This window comes from Protomyctophum bolini, assembly GCF_963924005.1.
Source record: "Protomyctophum bolini genome assembly, chromosome: 21".
NCBI lineage: Eukaryota > Metazoa > Chordata > Actinopteri > Myctophiformes > Myctophidae > Protomyctophum > Protomyctophum bolini.
Window position 1 is genome coordinate 15,834,337 of NC_137882.1, and position 19,386 is coordinate 15,853,722.

The following is a 19,386-nucleotide window of genomic DNA, read 5'->3' on the forward strand; positions in this document are numbered from 1 at the left end:
GTTCAAATACTTAAAGCATCATTACACGTCGCTAGAGATTGGGATCGTGTAGTTCATTCCTGCCCCACACAGACACACACACACAGACACACACACACACACACACACACACACACACACACACACACACACACATTTCTAACTTATGGCTGTGCTCAATTAATCAATATGGTAATACTCGTATCACGTTCCATGCCGATAATCGTATGTTTGTTCTGGTATTGTAAGACAACGGAGAGACTTAGAAAATGAAGTTTGGGGTTTCCGTTTAGACAAGCTCCTCTTTGAAGAGCTGAGAGAGGTTTATGACTTTATGAATGTGTGTGGGGGAACAGTCGATTAGGAGGGAGGATGCTGAGAGAGGTGCGTGTGTGTGTGTGTGTGTGTGTGTGTGGGAGGATGCTGACAAAAAGTAAGTATACAGTGGAAAATTACAGAGGACACACAGACGGACGAAGTAAACTCAGGTGTTGATGTGCTGGGATGAACCTAAATCCAGAGCACACATCACCATCTGCCCCACAAAAGCAGTATTTATAGCCTTTATTTAACCGGGCAAGTCATTAAACTAAAGAACTAATTCTTATTTACAATGGTGGACTGACAAAAAAAAAAAAGCTAAAGCTCTTGAGAGAATGGAGATAAGGGCCACAAAAAAAGAAAAAACTAATTCCAAACAAAAAGGCAAACTGCTTTTCTGAGGCGTTTCTGAACACGCTGCCATCTGGTAAACAGATTTTGTGTCCGTGTGTGTTTGAGAAACAAGACGCTCGCTCACCTTGTCCGGAATTGTAGATCGCCTTGACTGATTTCTTCACCTTCTGAAGTGAAGTTCTGTCTTGGTCCAAAGCCTGAGAGGTGGAAGGTGGAGGAGGAGGAGGAGGGGAAGAGAGGACAAAAAGGTTAGCAGTGACTTTGGAGCAAAAGGATGACGAAGATGTGACAGACGAATACTAGCCTCTAGGTTCTAGAAGAAAATGTTAAAACATCCGCACGCCGGGTTTACAGCTCACAAACAATTGAATTAATACTGCAATGTTTCGATCTTATAGGAATTCATCAGGCAGGATCAGTATGACATTTATGGCCTGATGTTTTGTCCTGTTGTCCTCAATGTTGGACATGCCGTTACGAGAAATTGAAAAGGTTTTCACGAGTGAGCTTGCCTTGCAGTCAGATCAGCCGTTTTTAAAATCATTTCGAATTTAGTGGTTAAAGCTGGCTCGTTGGCTAAGTGGTTAATGGTGCAGCTGAAAGCCCACAGAGAACTCGCCACACTCACTTACAGTACGGCACTAAATTGTTTGGGACCTGATGATCCGCAGATTGCTTCGCAATGCAGCATTTGACTTGGATATGGCATGAATATTGCAACACTGCTGCTGCTGCCGTGAAGTCCTCGGTGTTATCTAACGGAACCCACATGAAATATGCAGTGGATAGGTTTATCACGGGCATCACTGTTTAATTAAGTGCCACATTTGAATGCTGTAGTAAAAAAGAAAAAAAGTCACACTCGACCCATGTGGTGTGATTTTGTAATTATCCGACTCAAATCCTTGTTAAATGTAGGCTAAGCAGCAGGCGTGTGGCACGCTACTAGTACATCAAAAGCTTACGTGTGCATCAGAGGGCACTATACAGCTGTGCTGGATCAATCGATGAGGCAATAGTTGTCAGAGACTAAATGGCACAGAACTGACGTCATTTACACATCCTATCTGGGTTGTGGTTTTTGAGTGGTGCAACCACTCCCTTACGGAGCTATGTGTGTGCCTGGGTGGTGGGTGGCTGGGTGGGTGCGTCTAAGCACGAAAACAGCATGGTTGTTTTTCACCACCTGTGCGCAACCTAACACACACACAAACACACACGCACAAATTAACTGTATATATGGTGCCAGTACAGTACAGTGACAGTATAGTGCAGTACAGTAGAGGGACCCCCACGAGGTAACTCTGTAATTTCTCAACCGTTTCGGACGAGGGGCGTCTCACCAGAATCGGCCCGGCCCCCTGAGTGCGTTCCTGTGGGTCTGGAGCTCCACCCCCCCCCCCCCCCCCCCCGGGACCCCCACAAGGAAGGCACATGGTAGTTCTCAAAATACATATTTAGAGTGAATTACATAATACAATCTTTATTTAAGACTAGTGTATGCAACAAACCTCAAAGTGCTGTTCTTTAACCATAATGTTTGGCCCACTCACTGCGAGCTTAACTTTGTGTGGCGTTCCTTTTGTATTGTTTGCATTAATATCAAAACGGTGATTATGAGCACTGCTCACATACAGAATCTGTGCCTCTCAGCTGTACTGTACTGGTGATGACAAAACATGGGGCGCTCATACACACTTTTTAGTTTGTCAGTGAAAAAAGGTAGTCGGCGAACATTTTTCGTTGTAGTTTCAGTCGCCTGAACATTACCACCGGAGAGGAGTTGGCTGTGTTTACTTTAGTGGCGTGCATGTACAGGACCTCCCGGTCCGCCCGAGAGCACAGAGAGGAACAATTAGAACAATGCTGATGTCACGCTTTTGTTGCTGCAGCGGGACTTTTGTGTCAGCAAACGCACAGTGCAAATAATGCCCGCATGGAGATAATATCACTGTCACAGAGCAGAGAGGGTACTAGGGTGCATGCTCTCTCTGTGTGGCACCACCACCACCACACCGGACCAATGTCACAGTGCCCACAATCACACAGCGTTTCCTTCATCGCGATACGTTACGCGCTGACTAAAGAGCTTTTAGAAGTTTGTTATGATTGTGTCGTTAAAGTGCTGCGCTAAGAGGATTTCACTGATGACTTCACATCATGAACCCATCGCAACATGTTGTGGAGCTCGTCGATCTGCCACTTTATAAGTGTATAAGGCGGTATGTGAAAAAGAAAACTGTGCAAAAATGTATTTGTAAATACACCAAATAAGGTTTAAGGTTTAAGGTCGTTTAAAAAAAACACATGAAAAACACATGTTCAGTTACAAAGACGGCAAACGCAAAGCAACAAACCACTACAAGGTCCACTGGCCAGAGTGTGGACTGTGGAGCCATGCACAAAACGCCGGGCTAATTAAATTCCACAGGGTAATTAAAGTCGTCCTTCTTGGCCTCGACTGGACACTTTTACAGTACGTGGCTGTTCTTCCCCCAATTATCTCCACCGTGGTGCCCTGCCCTGGGGGCCACGTCCGGCCAGGACCGGAGCCTTTGATTGGGCCAACATTGATATATGTTTTGCCCATGGGGCCTCCAGAAGCAAAGATTTGAGTTAAAAATGTTTTCAAGCTCATACCTATTTATATCTTCTATAATGTAATGAAATGTAAAATATGGTTGAAGTGGTTAAGATGATTGTGACGCTATTAACTACTTTTGACAGGGACCCCACTTTGAGAACAAATACTCCCACACATGAAAAGAAAATGTTGTTCTTCGAAACACCTGGGCCCTATATATGTTGGGCATAAATGATGTGCATGCATTGCACACAGTAAGGCACTGTAGACGATATGAGATATGATATGATCCAGGCATCCATGTAGTGATTATTATTCAGGAGGTTGTTACGTCTTGTTCCATCATATGCTGATTAGGGGTGAAGAGAACAAAGCCAAAGAGCAGTGCAGAGAGACAGATTCCCTCCCTTATGGTGCCAACGTCTAGAACAGCTGGTGCTGCCACGGTTAAGGTCACCCATAATCCTCTCTGCGTCTGTGCTCTTAATTAAAAATTCAGCTTATAGAACGATGATGATAAACACATCAGGGTTGTTGCCTTTTAATATCGACATTGTTCATATTTTAGCCGTGTATGCCGGTTCGTAGGTAGGGGATTTGTAGTACGCAGTGTTGCCAGATAGGAAATGTTGAAGGCAAAAAAAAAGAGAAATAACAACAGTGTAAATATGTAATTAATTTCACAAAAATCATCATATCAATCAATCATATATAGTAGAGAAAACAACTTGGAAAACAACCACGGTAGAAACAACCTTGTTTGAGACAAAAACGCATCACATAAACTTCCTACACAAATAAAAGGTTGCAACTGGACTGGAAAGACGAGACCAGTGTTTTTAATGCCTCCAAGTACAGATCTAGGGTCAGATTTCCTGATGAAAAACCTGAGCCAAACCAAACCGGATCCCGAATGAGCAGCCAGGGAATTTAGTAAATTCACACAGTTTGTGATTATGGTGAGATTATCGTACATTTGGTCATTTTGGGACTGTACAGAGGGTACAAAATTTGTAGCCTACAAATAAGATAATTATCGTATTATCTGGCAACACTGAGTGCACCCGTCATCCAGTTATTACACTGGCTCGGAGCGCAGTCCAAAGAAAGAGACAAGAGAATAACATATAGGACAAGACAAAGAAGACTAGACTAGGACAACAAGAATTCAGTCACACTGCCAGTCAAATAGGCCTACTGTATATCCATTATAAACAATGTTAGTCAGTATGTCACTGTGTAGTGTGTACTATGCATACTGTATGCACGTCGGGTACATCTGTGAAAAAACAAACAAAAACATTGGTATTCATCCATGGTAAGCATCGTTGCACTCATGTGACCCGGAGAGACGTCCTATTGTGAGTATGGTGGGCATGCTGTTTTTTGTGTTTTGTTTTTTTCAGGGCCAAAAGAGGAAAGAAAGAAAAAATCAATGCAAAGCTCAACTCTGCTATCTTGGCACGTTCTCGACAACACCCGTGGCAACGGGCGAGAATGCATCGAAACTCTGTTCCATGGAGGCCTGCAAACTGCTCAATATAGTCAATGCTTTGTTCCAAGCTGCCAACAGAGCCAATGGCCAATGGCAAGCTCCAAATGCAACCCCACTGGCAGTGTTGCCAGATTTGTTTTTGTAAGAGAAATTCAACCAGGTCTATGAAAACCAGCCCAAAAGAAGTGACAATAAGCCACATGAGCGCTTGAAACCTTTATGCATCGCCGGATATTCGAAAATAGGCGATCTACAAGCTGGGGATGCGAGTTCCTACGTGTTGTGAGCTTGCAGATCAGCTATTTTCAAAAGAATCTTGGGGTGGTGCAAACATATTGAATATTTTTGGAAATATTTTTACAGCACAAATCTGGTACGGGAGTCCATGGCACAAAATATCTTTAGTTAAACATTAGAGACTCAGACAACCCCAAATAATACACTTCACAAAACGTGCAAAGTCTACCAATTACAAGTAACTTTACAGGAAAAACAAGCCCAAAGCCACGTACCGTATAATAAACAGACATGGCAACACTGCCCCACTGGGACCAGTCAGTGGGACAGTGACTAAGCGGGAGCGGTGGTTGCTAACCTCTCGACCAAAACAAGAAGTGATGCATCAGGATGTTTTATTTTGCAACGTCTATAAAAAGCACCCCACCCGACCGTACCGTCAATGCCAGGATATCATTCATCTCACAGCCCTGTGCTGCGGTCGCCTTGAGAAATATTTACCTCCATGGGGTCATTCTTGCCACAAAACTCAACGTGTCAGTGTCAGAATGCTTTGAAAGTTTAAGCTCGACGAGTCAGTCTCGGAATGGACGTTGTGGCAGGCCAGAAGGTCAAGGGCAGGGAAGAAGAAGTGTACGTAGGACGGATGTTTTGCCAGTCTCAGTGGCTCAGCATAAACATGACCAACAAAAAAACTCCCATATACTACTGGATAAATATTACAATGTGCTAACACAGCAGCAAGATTTGTGAAAAGGATATAGCCAATGGAATACAATAAGGACTACAAATCATTGTGTTTTCCTGTAACAAGGGGACCTCTGATATAGACCTACTGCACAAATGAACAGAGCTGCTACCTTTAAACACATTTGAAATCTGAGGCAAACATGGAAACATGATGCCAATTGTCCCATGAACCATCAAAATCCAGGGACAGACACACAGCACAGCTTGTCTGCATGGCTTTGTGGATGTCTCTCAAAATACCCTCATACTACTACTACTACTACTACTGTTCTACTAACACCCACAGCCACAACACTAGAGGAAGCATGCAGTTATTTTTTTGAGTGGTGCAACCACTATGTGTGTGCCTGGGTCTGTCCCTGGGTCTATCAGTCTGAGCACGGAAATAGCGTTATAGTGTTTGTTCACCACCAAGTGTCACTGTTGCACAGCCTAACACACAGGTCAGGGACGAGGGCTTGTACAGTACAGTACAGTACAGTACAGTACAGTACAGTACAGTACAGTACAGTACAGTACAGTACAGTACAGTACAGCACAGCAATACTCACTTCAGACGGGTCTGATTTTTATTTAGTTTGTCAATGAAAAAGGGTAGTTGACAAACATTTCTCACTGACACGCGCACACACACACACACACACAGTCTCTCTCCAGTCCCGGGAGGTGACGGGTCCAGAGGGAGGTGACCAGCGGTCAGGAATGCCACCAGTGGTCAAAGTGACTGACTGGACACTGGAGGCTGTCTCAGCTCTATGCTTCCTTCCTACCCTGAGGGCCACATGCATCCTCCCCCAGCAGCCCTGCTGTTTCCTCAATGGGAGGAAGGGTCTGTCCAGGTCTGTCCAGCGTCCTGCCCTGGTGTCTCCAACCGTGTTGCCAGATTTTGCGAAAGAGAAATATTTACAAGCGACCGCAGGTCTATGAAGATGAGCCCAAAAAGAAGCGACCATAGGCAACAAAAGCCTATCATGCGTCGGGAATTAGAAAGTAGCCGATCTACAAGCTCACAAGGCATCGACAATGCGTTATGAGAAAAAGATGGTGTGGTGGGGGGATGGTGTTGAAAATCTGGTATGGGGGGACCCTGGCACAAAAAAAAACTAATTTGGGCGGTCGTTGATAATAAGATTTTTTTTTAAATAAGCCTGCAAACCATCAATATTTACAATCAACTTCACTAGAAAAAGACCAACGTCCACTTATAATAAGCAGACATGGCAACACCACTCTCCAATGACACACGGCAGTTTCCACCAACAAAGACCCCCCCCCCCCCCCCGCACACACACACATAGACACAGCCTGTGGCATGAGGTGTTCATCTTGGTTCTCGTTTCCTTTATCACACCCTTGCTGTCATTTTCACCTCTCCCTCTCCCTCTCTGCACCGAACCTCGGAATAATCACACTGGCAGGGTCGAGTCGTTGCCATGGAGATGAGATGTGGCTGTCTCTCACGTCGGTTCGACATTCTTCACTCCACACAGAACAGAACAGAAGAACTGAACGTGGGAAGTTGCTCTGACTAACCAGCCAGCCAGCCAGCCGGGCGGTCACCTCACCTCTGTGTTCGTCAGCAGTACTAGAGACCTATACTCAGCTTTGCCTTCGGTATGCCACTGTGGCAGTTTGACTTTCTACTGTTACCACTCTGAAAGTAAAGGCATGGTAACGGCCCAGGCAGATGCTGAAACTGTGTGTGTTTGTGTGCGTGTGTGCGGCCAATGTGCATGGATACATACATGCACATTAGTGCACATGTAAGTCCTACATACTGCCAACAAGGTGAAGAAATCAAGGATCGAGGCTTTAACATTAGCTTTTATGAAGCTATATGCTTCTGAACAGCTGATCTACAAGCCCTCAATGAGTCACAGACACCCTCAATCTCAATGCGTCACAGATGCATTGAGAGCTTGTAGATTGGATAGACTGGCGAGTGTGTGCGTGTGTAATCCCACAAATGTTGTCATTTGATAATCGTTTCCGGCAAAATGTCTAAAAGGATCAAGCAAAGTAAAGGAAGGACTGGATCATCACTCTTGTGTCCCGAGAGCCCAAATGTGGGGGTGGGACAGATGTGGTCATGTGCCAAGGCATTTTCTACCCACTTTGCTTTGGTATGCAAGAGGTTGACCCGATTGTTCCAAGTTCTCATGGAAGTCGTGTCTTTGTTCAGCCATGGTCACTTGTCTCTGAACATTGTCATTGTTTTCATTTATGTCTGGGCTATACCTGACCTTACACGAGTATAGGCTGCAAGGGAATTTAGGGAAGTGGATTACAATGACAATTGTAATCCAATAAGACACCACCACATACTAGCAGTCATACAGTATGTAGCTATAAGCAATGTTTAAAATTGCAAAACAGCTTTCTGATTGGGCAACATTAATTTATTACCTTTATCAGAAATCATTGTAGAAGTGAGTAAAATCTGGAGTTTTTTTTTTCCAGTTTTGCATGTGTTTATGAGGTGACAGTACTTCATTAGACCCCTTGGTGTGGTTGTTATGTGCAATGATGTACATATCATCACAATATCATCCCCTTCCCTAACCCCTCCCCCTTTATCATACAACAACAGCTGTGAGTGAGGCTTCAGTTCAGGCGGATCACCGCCCATCACCACCCACCAGGCAACCAGGCATACTTAATGAATTGGTGGGCGTGTTCACATAAAAAACTACATTTCAACAAATACTGCACACTTTAAAAAAATTAATCTTCCTTCCTCCTTATATAATAATAATACCATGTTTTAGGGTAAACTAAACTAAACTAAACTAGGGTAGAAACTAAAAACTAGGGTAGGGGAAAAAAAAATCACCTTTAAAGGATAGTTCACCCCAAAAAATAAAAAATCACACCCGTGTATCCTCAAATCCTTTTATCCTCAAGTCCTTTTATCCTCGAGTCCTCAAGGCTAATCCTCAAGACTATAATCACTTGTGGAATCCTCACTTTTCTGTCTTTTTATCTTCAATACATAAATACAACAGGCCCTCAATAATGACACCATGGATAAAATAAATGACAGAAGTGAAAGAAAGTGTGAGTGTGTCAAGGAACGGCCTTTTAAACTGGAACAGTTCATCAGTTCATAAAGCCTTCATAGGGAGCGCTCAAAACAGTCCATGTGGCCTAGTTGGGATAACCTTGATAAAACTACACTTTGAATCATCTAGAATTCTACATCTACACCCTCCAGGATTTCTTTCCACAGAAAACTGAATGTTGTGTTAAACTGAATGTTCCGTTAGACTTTTTCAACCTATCTTCGTATATTGGTCCTCACTAATGGTCATGATAAAATGGTATAATTTCTGCCTACAAGTTTTCTCTGTATCTCAGAGGAGGGGTGCGGACGGACAGTTCAAAAAACCGCCTACCAGTGACATCATCAATTGGGAATCCAAGCCTATATAGAGACTGCAGGCTTTCTATTTTTTTAACAATTTAAAAAATATATACATTTAGATTTGCATTATCGTCAGAACGATGGCTTTCATTTTCGCATTGCAATTCTTTAGGAATAGAAAGCCTGCGGTTTCTATTAGCTTGGATTCCCCATGGATGATGTCACTGGTGGACGGGGGGGGGGTTCTTCTGAGCTGCCCACAGCCCTCCTATGAGACACAGACTGAGTAGGAAAGAAATGGTACAGTTTTACCACGAAGACCAATTTTATGAAGATGGGTTGAAAATGGGTGAAGTTGTCCTTTAACCCATTCTGACCCGAGATCAGATTAAAAAAAATGTCTTCTAAATCCTGATAGTTTTCTAAAAAGCTATGTTTCTATGTCAGTCGTTCTTCGATTTTTCAAAAATAGCAGACCTACAAGCTCGTAGCGCGCCACTCAGTGGCACGCTATGAGCTTGAATTGCTGACCTTGATAATCCGGCATGGGAAATTCCATTTCAACTTCACCCCAGCTGATGACTGCACAGGTGGTCATGTTGAATGCTCAGGGGGAGCAGGTAATGTGCTGCTCATGGACACCGTCCTCAACACAAAGCCGGGCCGGGGAATAAAACCTAACTGTCCCAACTAGGGATGGGACGATATTAAAAAAATCACATGTCACGATTATTGTGGCAAATATAATTAACCGATAATGTTTCACTGTGCAACGCGCTTCCATAGAAAACAATGCTGGCTTCTATGGAATACAGAATGACTGAAATCAGTGGTGGGGCGACTGAGTGAGAATCAATCCATGAGATATTTTATCTGTTTTCACTATAGGTCAGATTTAAATCTAAACTCTGTTCCATGCAACATGAATCAAGAAAAAGACAGGCAGCTTCAGCTCGTCTGTCATGAAGCATTTTGTGAGTCCATGTGGCATGCTTGCTTCATGCAGGAAGGGCGGGGAACGCTTTTTTTTTTCACTGGCAGGAAACAAGTGGACATCCCTCTCTCTCTCTCTCTCTCTCTCTCTCTCTCTCTCTCTCTCTCTCTCTCTGGGGCTGCAGCCGGGGAGACGAGGCCGCAGCTTTCCAAGTGGAACAGAACAGGGGGGAAAATGGCAGGATGTAAAACGTTTCCAAAAGCAGCTCTGCTGCTGAGGTCAGACAGTCTCTCGCATGCTGCACTGAACACACTATACTGCTGCTGGTGCATTGGTTTAGGACGGTAGTTCTCAAACCATTTCATGTCAAGGACCCCCACATTGTTTGTGCCAGGGACCGCCCAGAAAAGAGGATTTATGTCGTCCCCACACTGAGGATGTGCATCAGAATAACCACATGAATGATTTATTTTTTGAGGGGCGGCTTGGGGCCTCCTATGCCCAGCTTTGTGTGTTTGTGTGTACCACATTTGTGATGATTTGATTGCACGTGCGCATCCCCCCACTTCTAAAACTAGCACTACAACACTGATCACCCCATAGCGATGATTTGATTGGCTGAGCAAAGTACATATTGAAGATAAAAGTGAGGGCAAAGAAGTGAATGGCCGGAATGACATTTGTGATGATTTGACTGGCTGAGCACGGAATGTGATGTATGATGATGTATGATGATAAGAGCTCTCCTCTTTTAGTACCCAAGGTCGCTTTACAAACAAAACTTTATTAGGACAGAAAGGGTGGGTTTTTAGGGAGGCTTTGTAAGGCCAGTACTAGGGGGCCTTGGTTAAGACGGAACAACTTATAAAGCATTTATATAGCGCATTTATCCAAGGCACATTACATATACCCATTCATTCACACACCAACGGTGGAGGTAACCATGCAAGGCACCAACCTGCTCATCAGGAGCAATTAAGGGGTTCAGTGTTTTGCCCAAGGGCACTTCAACAGCAACTCTGGGGGAGCCCAGGATCGAACTGGGAACATTCCCACTCTACCTCATTGAGCCACTGCCGCCCTAATGATGTCCACCTCTACTGCTTTATGTCTGTCCAGAAGTCTGTTTTCATAAAGCAGACTTTCACTATGCTCATGATAATAATAATAATACATTTTATTTATAAGGCGCCTTTCAGGGCACTCAAGGACAGGTCGCCGTACAGGTTAAAAACAGTACAAAAACACAGTTAAAAGCAGAACAAAACACATGATGGATGGGTAAGGTAAGGTTTCAACTGATAGCAATGCAGAGGTAGATATGGTTTAAACTGACAGACTCCTGACAGGTCATCGGCACTATATCACCCCCATTTATCCCAGACTCTCTCCACTGGCTGCCAGTTATATATGTAGTTCAGAATACAATTTAAAGTTTCTCGTTGAGTCGTTTCTAAAGCTGGCCCACTCCTATTTAACCCCTGCTTCTACCTCCAAGTCCCTCATGGTTGGCTGACTTGTGGCTCCAAGCTGTCCCGCTACAAACAGTTCTGGGGTGACTGTGCCTTAGCTTTGTTATCACAAAGCGTAAATATACACGTACGGTAGAACAGTATTACCCTCTCTGGCAGATCTGCCGCCTCCATGGAATGTCAAGGCTCAAGACTCCCTCACTGCTACAGTGCTTAGTTTGTAACTTTGTATTGTTGATAGTCTATTTGTGGCTTTAAGCTGTGCTTCTTATTGTTCACGTCTGCGGTGTGGTGGTTCTTGTAGAGTTATTTTAGCTATACATGCTGGTCTGTACAGCACTTTGATCAACGGGAGTAGTTTTAGATTACTTTTGTGCTTTCATTTTTACATGATTTGACTTGACTCGACTAAATCCCCAGCTCTATTCTCACATACCTGGGGGGGGTGCTAGCATCACTCAGAAGCATTAAAGCTACATCTGCTGTTGGAAAGGAGAGGTACAGCTGGCTCGGCCATGCAGAGTGTGGTCAGAACCATGTGATGGACTGAGCCAGCTTCCTGCGTTGCGAGGACACCCGGCTCAAAACAGAATGACTCAAATTTGTAAGCGATATGCTCACATGCGCTTCAGGCAGAGAGCCAAGCCGCCCGCGCAGGCACCATCATTAGATATTATATATCTCTTCTCTGTCGGGTGGAAGCCTCATTGGTCCAAAAACGGTAACAAGAACGGCAAAAGTAGCACATCCACAAGTTTGCAGATCTGCTATTTTGTATGCTTTTGTGTGACCTATGAAGTGGAGCGTACAAAAAAAACATGCAAGGTTATAATATGGACTTAAGAGGTTTGTGCACGACAGTGACGATATAGACCACCCGGCCTGTAATGAAGCCTTATCTTCTTTAGTCCAACATTTATCTGGGCTTCATTCTAGAGAGTGTCTTAGCTGTTAGCTCATTGAGGATCTTAATTGTGACTCATGGTTATCCTCAGCATGAGACAGCTTTAAATCTGTCTGTGATTCCTTTAATCTTGCTCAACTTGTCTAAACATTAAACGTCCTCTTGAGATTTCCCTTACTTGATTTGATTGCATTTCTAATTAATACATTCTTAATTTCTTCTCAAGCATAATGTATATTTGCAAAACATTTTTTCTATTTTTTCTTTGTTCTATTTTTCGCTATGACTCACATTGATCAAGTAGAGATGGCCTGGAAGTACTTTTTAGTGAGAGCTGAAAAGGTTGAAACAATTGGTTTTTTTCTCCTGAGATGTACATCCTTTTTAAAGAACGTGATGTCAGGTGGCTGGCTCCTCAGCCACAGCTCATAATGGTCCTCGTGGTAGAGAGGACCCGGGTTTAAATCATCTCAACTAGTCAAGAAGGATTTATTGATTGTAATGCATTTAAAGTATCTGGCATGTCTCTCTCTCTCTCTGACCTTGGTTTTCTGTCTATACTGACATTCACCTATCTATGTGAGTGAGTGAGTGAGTGAGTGAGTGAGTGAGTGAGTGAGTGAGTGAGTGAGTGACTGACTGACTGACTGACTGACTGACTGACTGACTGACTGCACGCACACAGTGCGTGTGTCCCAGGAATAACTCGTTCCAGAGTATAGGCCGGTGCCTGTAATAGAATTAAAGTAAGTTATCAGTAAAGTTTTGTTCTTTTGTTTTGTAGGTTAGTGAGGTATGAGGAGGCAGCTCTGCAGCGGTCAACGTATCTCCAGGGAGAGGAGACACCCAGTGGAATCTCAATCATCTCCTCCTGTCAAGAGGCACAGCTCAGCCATGACTGAACTGTTTGGTGATCTCTTCAAGCCTCAGGTAGGATTAGGGAAACAAACCTACGTTGCAGCAAGAGAAAGAAGATACTATCTTATACTAGCTGTGTGATATGGACAAAATAAAATACCAAATACCTAGGAACTAGGAAAATACAACACTTGTGCCATATCATGATATTACACGATATCCAAACTTCCACATATAATATCTAGTCTCATATCTCAATATCAATGTATTACCATGCACCATTTCCATTACCGTACCAAATAAAAACTAGTAACCATGGCTTCAAAACCGAAAACCAAACAAAAAATGCTGCGTGCCGTGCCGTTACAGCGCTGTTGGCCAGCTCTTAGTCTTCAGAAGGAAGGAGCTTCATTTCGGAGAGAAAATAGACACGCCAAGAGAGCACAGAGGTTGGCTATTTCCAGGACAAACCTCCACCTCAGAGTAGACTGAAAAAACCCCACTCCGTTCTAATAATGACACACAGTCAGTGTGTTAACGTGAAGATATCTCTGCTTCTCTCATTACTGACAGGCAGGCAAGACGTATCAGGTCAGCAGTTTGACCAAGACAGCCACAAACCTCAAATCTATTACAAATAATAGTCAACGTAAGCTAATCGAAACCCAACAAGATAAAAGATTATGAAATTCAGGTTTACAAGCCCGTTAATACATGGCATGGTTTATGGTATCAAAGGAAACGTAACTATATGCACATCGACTAGTGCAGTGGTTGTTCCCAAACCTTTTAGCTCAAGACCCAAAAGAGAAATTATAGACGTTGCACCCAAACTAGTGAAAATAGCAGATCTACAAGGTTATTTTCACTACTAAAATCGTTGAATTTGGTTTAAATTCATTCAAATATTGAAAATGTTTAATAATAATTAAAACAAAATGTAGGAACTAAAATAAAGGGACCCATAAAAATCTGTCCACGACCATCAAATGGGTTCCGACCCAGTGTTTGGGAACAAGTGGACTAAAGAGGCTTTATTTTTATTTTTTTAAAGCAGGTAAAGGATACTTCTTTATTACAAAATAACTGATCCACAGTGGATCGAAACCTCAGTTGTTTTGTAATAAAGAAGTACCGGTTACCTGCTTTGGTGTGCAGGCTCAACCTTTTTGAAATGGTATTCAATAGCAACCAATAAAACACTCCAGGTCAATAACAGGTTTTCAAATCTTTTCAAACAATGTTTGAAAAGATTTGTCACATTGTTAATCAGTAACTATACTGTAATTACACAAGGACTATTTTGTATTCACTCTTTCTATTCAACACTTTAACAAAACACATTTGCAGGGATTGGACATGTGACCTTTGAGTTAAAAGACAGGCTCTGAGCACTGTAGTGTAAACCAGTGGTTACCTGTGGGTTGGGACAAGCAGAAAAAGATGATTTTGGGGGGGGTCCCCAGTGAAGTGACAAGGAATTAAGGATTTTTAAGACCTTTTTACCAAATAAAACAAAACAAACAAAAAACCATTAGGCTACTGCATCAAAAGTAATCAACAAACTATACTATAAAAACTGGTCAAACATTGGCCAATTTTCAAATAATATAAGAAAGACATGAGGCGTTTTCACAATCCTTATCTGTGGCACAGAGTCAAACAAAATGTAATGCCTCAACTCCTTCAATGCCAAGTGCGTCAGGGTGGGGGATCCCCAGTTCAAATATGATTATTTTGTGAGGTCACGGCCTGAAAAGGTTGAGAACCACTGTGCTTCCCCTTGGACAGACATCAATTGTGAAAAAGGGGGCTTATGAAAGAGACAATCTGGCAAATATATCAATATATATCCGAGTAGAGAACAAATATCAATATATATCCAAGTAGAGAAAAACATCAAGCCAAAATGAATTATTCTAAGTAGACCTACCGTTTGCTAATCTTTCTCTTATCATTGATCAGCTGATAAGCCAACCAAACACAGAGTTGTAACTGAAGTCTCTGCAATGATATTATACACAGTGAGAAGTAATATTTCTTTCCTCCTAGTCCCCGAGCTCTGTTCCAGACCAGTCCAGGCCGTGTGGCCGTGTTGACAGATTTTGCGAAAGAAATAAGAAACCTGGTAATCTATGAAAACAAGCCCAAAAGAAGCGACTATTAGACCACATGAGCAGCACTTTAAACCACTTCAAACACACACGTCTGCTATTTTCAATAACACAAATCTGGTACAGGGGCCCCTGGCACAAAAAGGCTTCAAATGGGGAGGTCCATGGACAAATATTAATTTGGTGGGTCTTGGTGGCATGAAAATGTTTGAGAACCACTGGTTTAAATGACATTAGGAAGCAAGCCCAAATACAGTAAGCTACTACACTTTAGAAACATGCCCAAAAAAACACAACCTGCAACTACCAATATTTACAAGTGACTTTACAGAAGAAAACAATACCAAATTCGCTTATAATAAGCAGACTTGGCAACACTGGCCATGTGGCTGGGAGCCCAGCAGTTACAGGCCCTGGATTCCCTTGGCTTCAGCAGCACTTTACAACATTCCTTTAAGGTTTTTTGTGGGCGACGTGTCTAGAATTTCATAGTTAATATGGGATTGTGTTGGGTGAGAGACAAACAATTCCAAAACCACAGGTGTATAGTACAGTAAGAGTATAAAACTGTGGCGCTACATAAACTGAAGCATTCAAAAATATAGCCTGCATAGACTGGCATAATAGTCGATATACAGATACCAGCATGTAGGCAGTATCGGCAGCTTTTCAGTGGTTAATTATTATTATTGTATTCATTTTTAGGTTAGTTTAGTCCCGTTTGTCTTGTTGTATTGTTCACTATCTGACTTGTATACATTTCACTGCATTTATTAAATAAAATAATAAAATAATAATAAAATAAAATACTACTTTTTGAAATTGTATGTGAAGAATAAAGGCTGATTGACTGATTGAATTTCCGATACTGGTATCTGAACAGCGCTACATTAAACTGGAGGTGGGAACTGAGAAGAGAATAGTGAAGAACTTGGGACAGTTTATAGATGCATTTGAAGGAAGGACTTCTGAGCTTCTTCCCATGCCATTCTGCAAAAGCCAGGATGTGTAATATAATCTGCCAATGCACAGCACAGTACACTGGACAAGAATCCAGTGCCAAACTCTATCAAGGCTCACACAGACAAACGATGCACTGTGTTTATGTTCATCCCTCGGGCTAAAAAGAGCATCATGCCTCGCTGGACAAACCCTGCAACTAAAAAAGTCCTCCAGCACAGTTGTGGAATAATGCCACCAACCACTGTACTGATAACATGGTAGAAGAAGAAAGGAAGGCCTCAACAATGTCACAAGAAGTGGGCTGTTGTGTGTTGAGCACATCTGGGCTTCTTTTGTTTCAGCCGAGGTCCAGAGTCCAGACAGAGATATAAATAAGAGACAAAAGAGAAAAAGACAAACACTGTTGTCTGTTCTTTTGCTAGTCCGCGCAGAACAAGGCGACAGGCGGTGACACTCTTCTGTTCTGTGGGTCAGCAGCATTATTCAGACGGCGCCTTGGTCTGACTCGCCCCATTACTAACCCTGTCCCGAACCCTAACCATAACCGCACGTGAAGCCACGTTGTCGGACTAATGCGCCGTCGGAATTACGAGCGAATCTCCCGTTCTGTGGCGTTGTCACTGTGATGGAAGAAGTACTTTCAGTGGTTCAGAAACCATTTCATGTCAAGGACCCCCAAATTGACACCAATGAGCCTGGACCCCCATTTGAAAAGACATGCTAGAAAATGGACTCCCAATAAGAGAAGATTTGTATACGGCTCTAGCCGTCTAATTCCAATGACCCCACAGTTTGACATGCACTACAGACAGACTCCCATTTAATGGCAAGCTCACAATGTGTCGCATCACTATGCATTGTGCGCTGGCTTGTAGATTGGCTATTTTCAAAAAGCCAGAATGCTTTTGTTAATGCATGTTTTGAAATACTAATCAAAATCTACACAATAACTAACTAGTAACTAAAGTGTTCATATAACTGTAGTGGAGAAGTCTCGAGTTGGTGTTGGCTAGACCTCACTCTGGCAATAACTAGTAACTAATGGAGAAGAAAGTACAATATTTGCCTCTGAGGTGTAGTGGAATATTAGTAAAAGTACATTGTAAAATACTCGAGTAAGGTTAAAAAACATAACTCAACATTTTACTTAAAGCACTTATTTTCCATCAATTACACACCACACGAAGCCTTGAATTCATGGGAGAATTTTTGCCGCATTCCTAAAAGCCAATAATTTGATGATCGTCTCCGGTAGGAGACTTGTGGAGTCTCCTACCGGAAACATTAGCATCTTTCTGCCGGTCATCAAAATATTGGCTCAGGAATGCGACAAAAACTAATAAATCTCCATGAATTGAAGGCTTCATGAGGTTTGATAGTCATTTTTTTGGGCGAACTACTTCTTTAAGTCCAGTAATTGAGTAAATGTATTTAAGTTACTTTACGCCACTATTTTCTTTTTTGTTTTATTGTTGGTTTTTTTAGGGAGAAATATGATAATCGGGGATATGGGCCACAGCTGTTGGCCTACCTTCCTGCCCGCAGCTGCGCAGCATATATCATCAACAGGAGCTATTAGAGAGCGGATTACCCAGTGACCAGGATGAGCTGAGCTCTGGCACAGAGTAGACTGGAGCTTCTCAGTCTCTGATTCCCCCTGCTCTCTCTCTCTCTCTCCTGATTTAGTAAGAGGGTAGTGGGGGTTCACTTCACATCTGTCTGGAACCCCACAGAGGGATGGTCATTGTGCCAGTGGTGGACAGTAACGAAGTACATTTATTTGGAGTACTGTACCCGTGTTAATTTCTTCGACTAAAACTGTACTACTATGACAAACAGACGTATTTTGGCTACTCAGGCCTTCACAGTGTCTGTCAAACATTGGCAAACGTGAATGATACCAAAATGTGCCAATTTTTTTAATGACATGTCATGAAAATTAAAAATTCACCTTGTGAGTGTCGTCCTTGTGAGTGTGGTCCGGAGTCCTTGACCAGATGGTCCCCAGCTAAATGATGGAGAGTTGGTATTGGTAACCAAATGGATCCTTATAGATCTTTAACTCTTCAGAGCATTTCATTTTACGCTCTTATGAGTTTATTATCTTATCCAACGACAACAAAATATTCTATAGTACTGCGAGGCTAAATCTCATCAAATGGTGGTCTGTGGATCAAATGCCGAAAAAATAATGGCCCTTGATATGAAAAGGGTTGAAAACCACTGCTATAGACTGTTCATTGAGAGCCTGTCCTCCTCTTAAGTCTTAACCTATCGGCAGTAGAGCACACTCAACTAATCTCAGGACTTCAGTCCCCTAGTATTTGGAGCTCTGAGATGTGCCCTCAAATCATCAATGGAGCCATCCAGTGTCACTTTAACCAGCAGTTTCAAAGAGCTTTGACTTTCCATAGAAAAATAATGCCTCAAGGGTGATATGGCAGAATTTCTGACACTAAACGCATGAGGCATCAACTTCCCTTTGTAGACCTTTATTTAACGTGCACTCAGTATACACGGATGCTTCTTCCTGGCTCGCAGGCCGCTCTCCCAAGTAACATGATCATACAATCACAGAGGTACACTTTATATACATTCTTAGTCCCACCCACCAGGTGGAGCAGAAAGAGAGAGGGAAGGACCATTTGTTTACACACAAAGGAATGGGGGGGGGGGGGGGGGGGCAGGTGAGAAGGGGCTTCCACAAGGTGGACCCAGGGGCAGGACGTAGAAGTCAACACAAGCCCGTGACCAGACACAGGATGGGGGGGGGGGGGGGGGTGGGACGGAACAGATGAGAAGGGAAGGGGGGGGAACTTGCTCTCCCACCATGGACAGGAAGAGACGGGGGTTGTGAGGTGGAGGTGTGGAGAGGATCACAGATCACAGCATGGTTCAGTGTTCCAAGGCCCGTCTAGACTAATTTAGTGTATTCAATTAGCTTCAAATGAGCTTTGATGATGGAAATTCCTCGTCAAATCCTTCCTCTTGTTAATTAAAACAACAGCTTAATTAAACAATAATTTGAATTTTCCATCAATATCAAAATAATACATC

At 42.9% G+C, this 19,386-nt stretch overlaps 1 protein-coding gene across 4 annotated transcripts in view; it reads right to left on the bottom strand.

The window, feature by feature from the left end:
• Positions 1 to 19,386, bottom strand: part of asap1b (ArfGAP with SH3 domain, ankyrin repeat and PH domain 1b) — an 82,038-nt gene that overhangs the window by 52,605 nt on the left and 10,047 nt on the right. For all 4 annotated transcript variants that reach the window (XM_080794053.1, XM_080794051.1, XM_080794052.1 and 1 more), the window contains exon 2: positions 779 to 851. In XM_080794053.1, the coding sequence (XP_080650179.1) occupies positions 779 to 851 (73 nt within the window). The remainder of the gene's footprint in view (positions 1 to 778; positions 852 to 19,386) is intronic.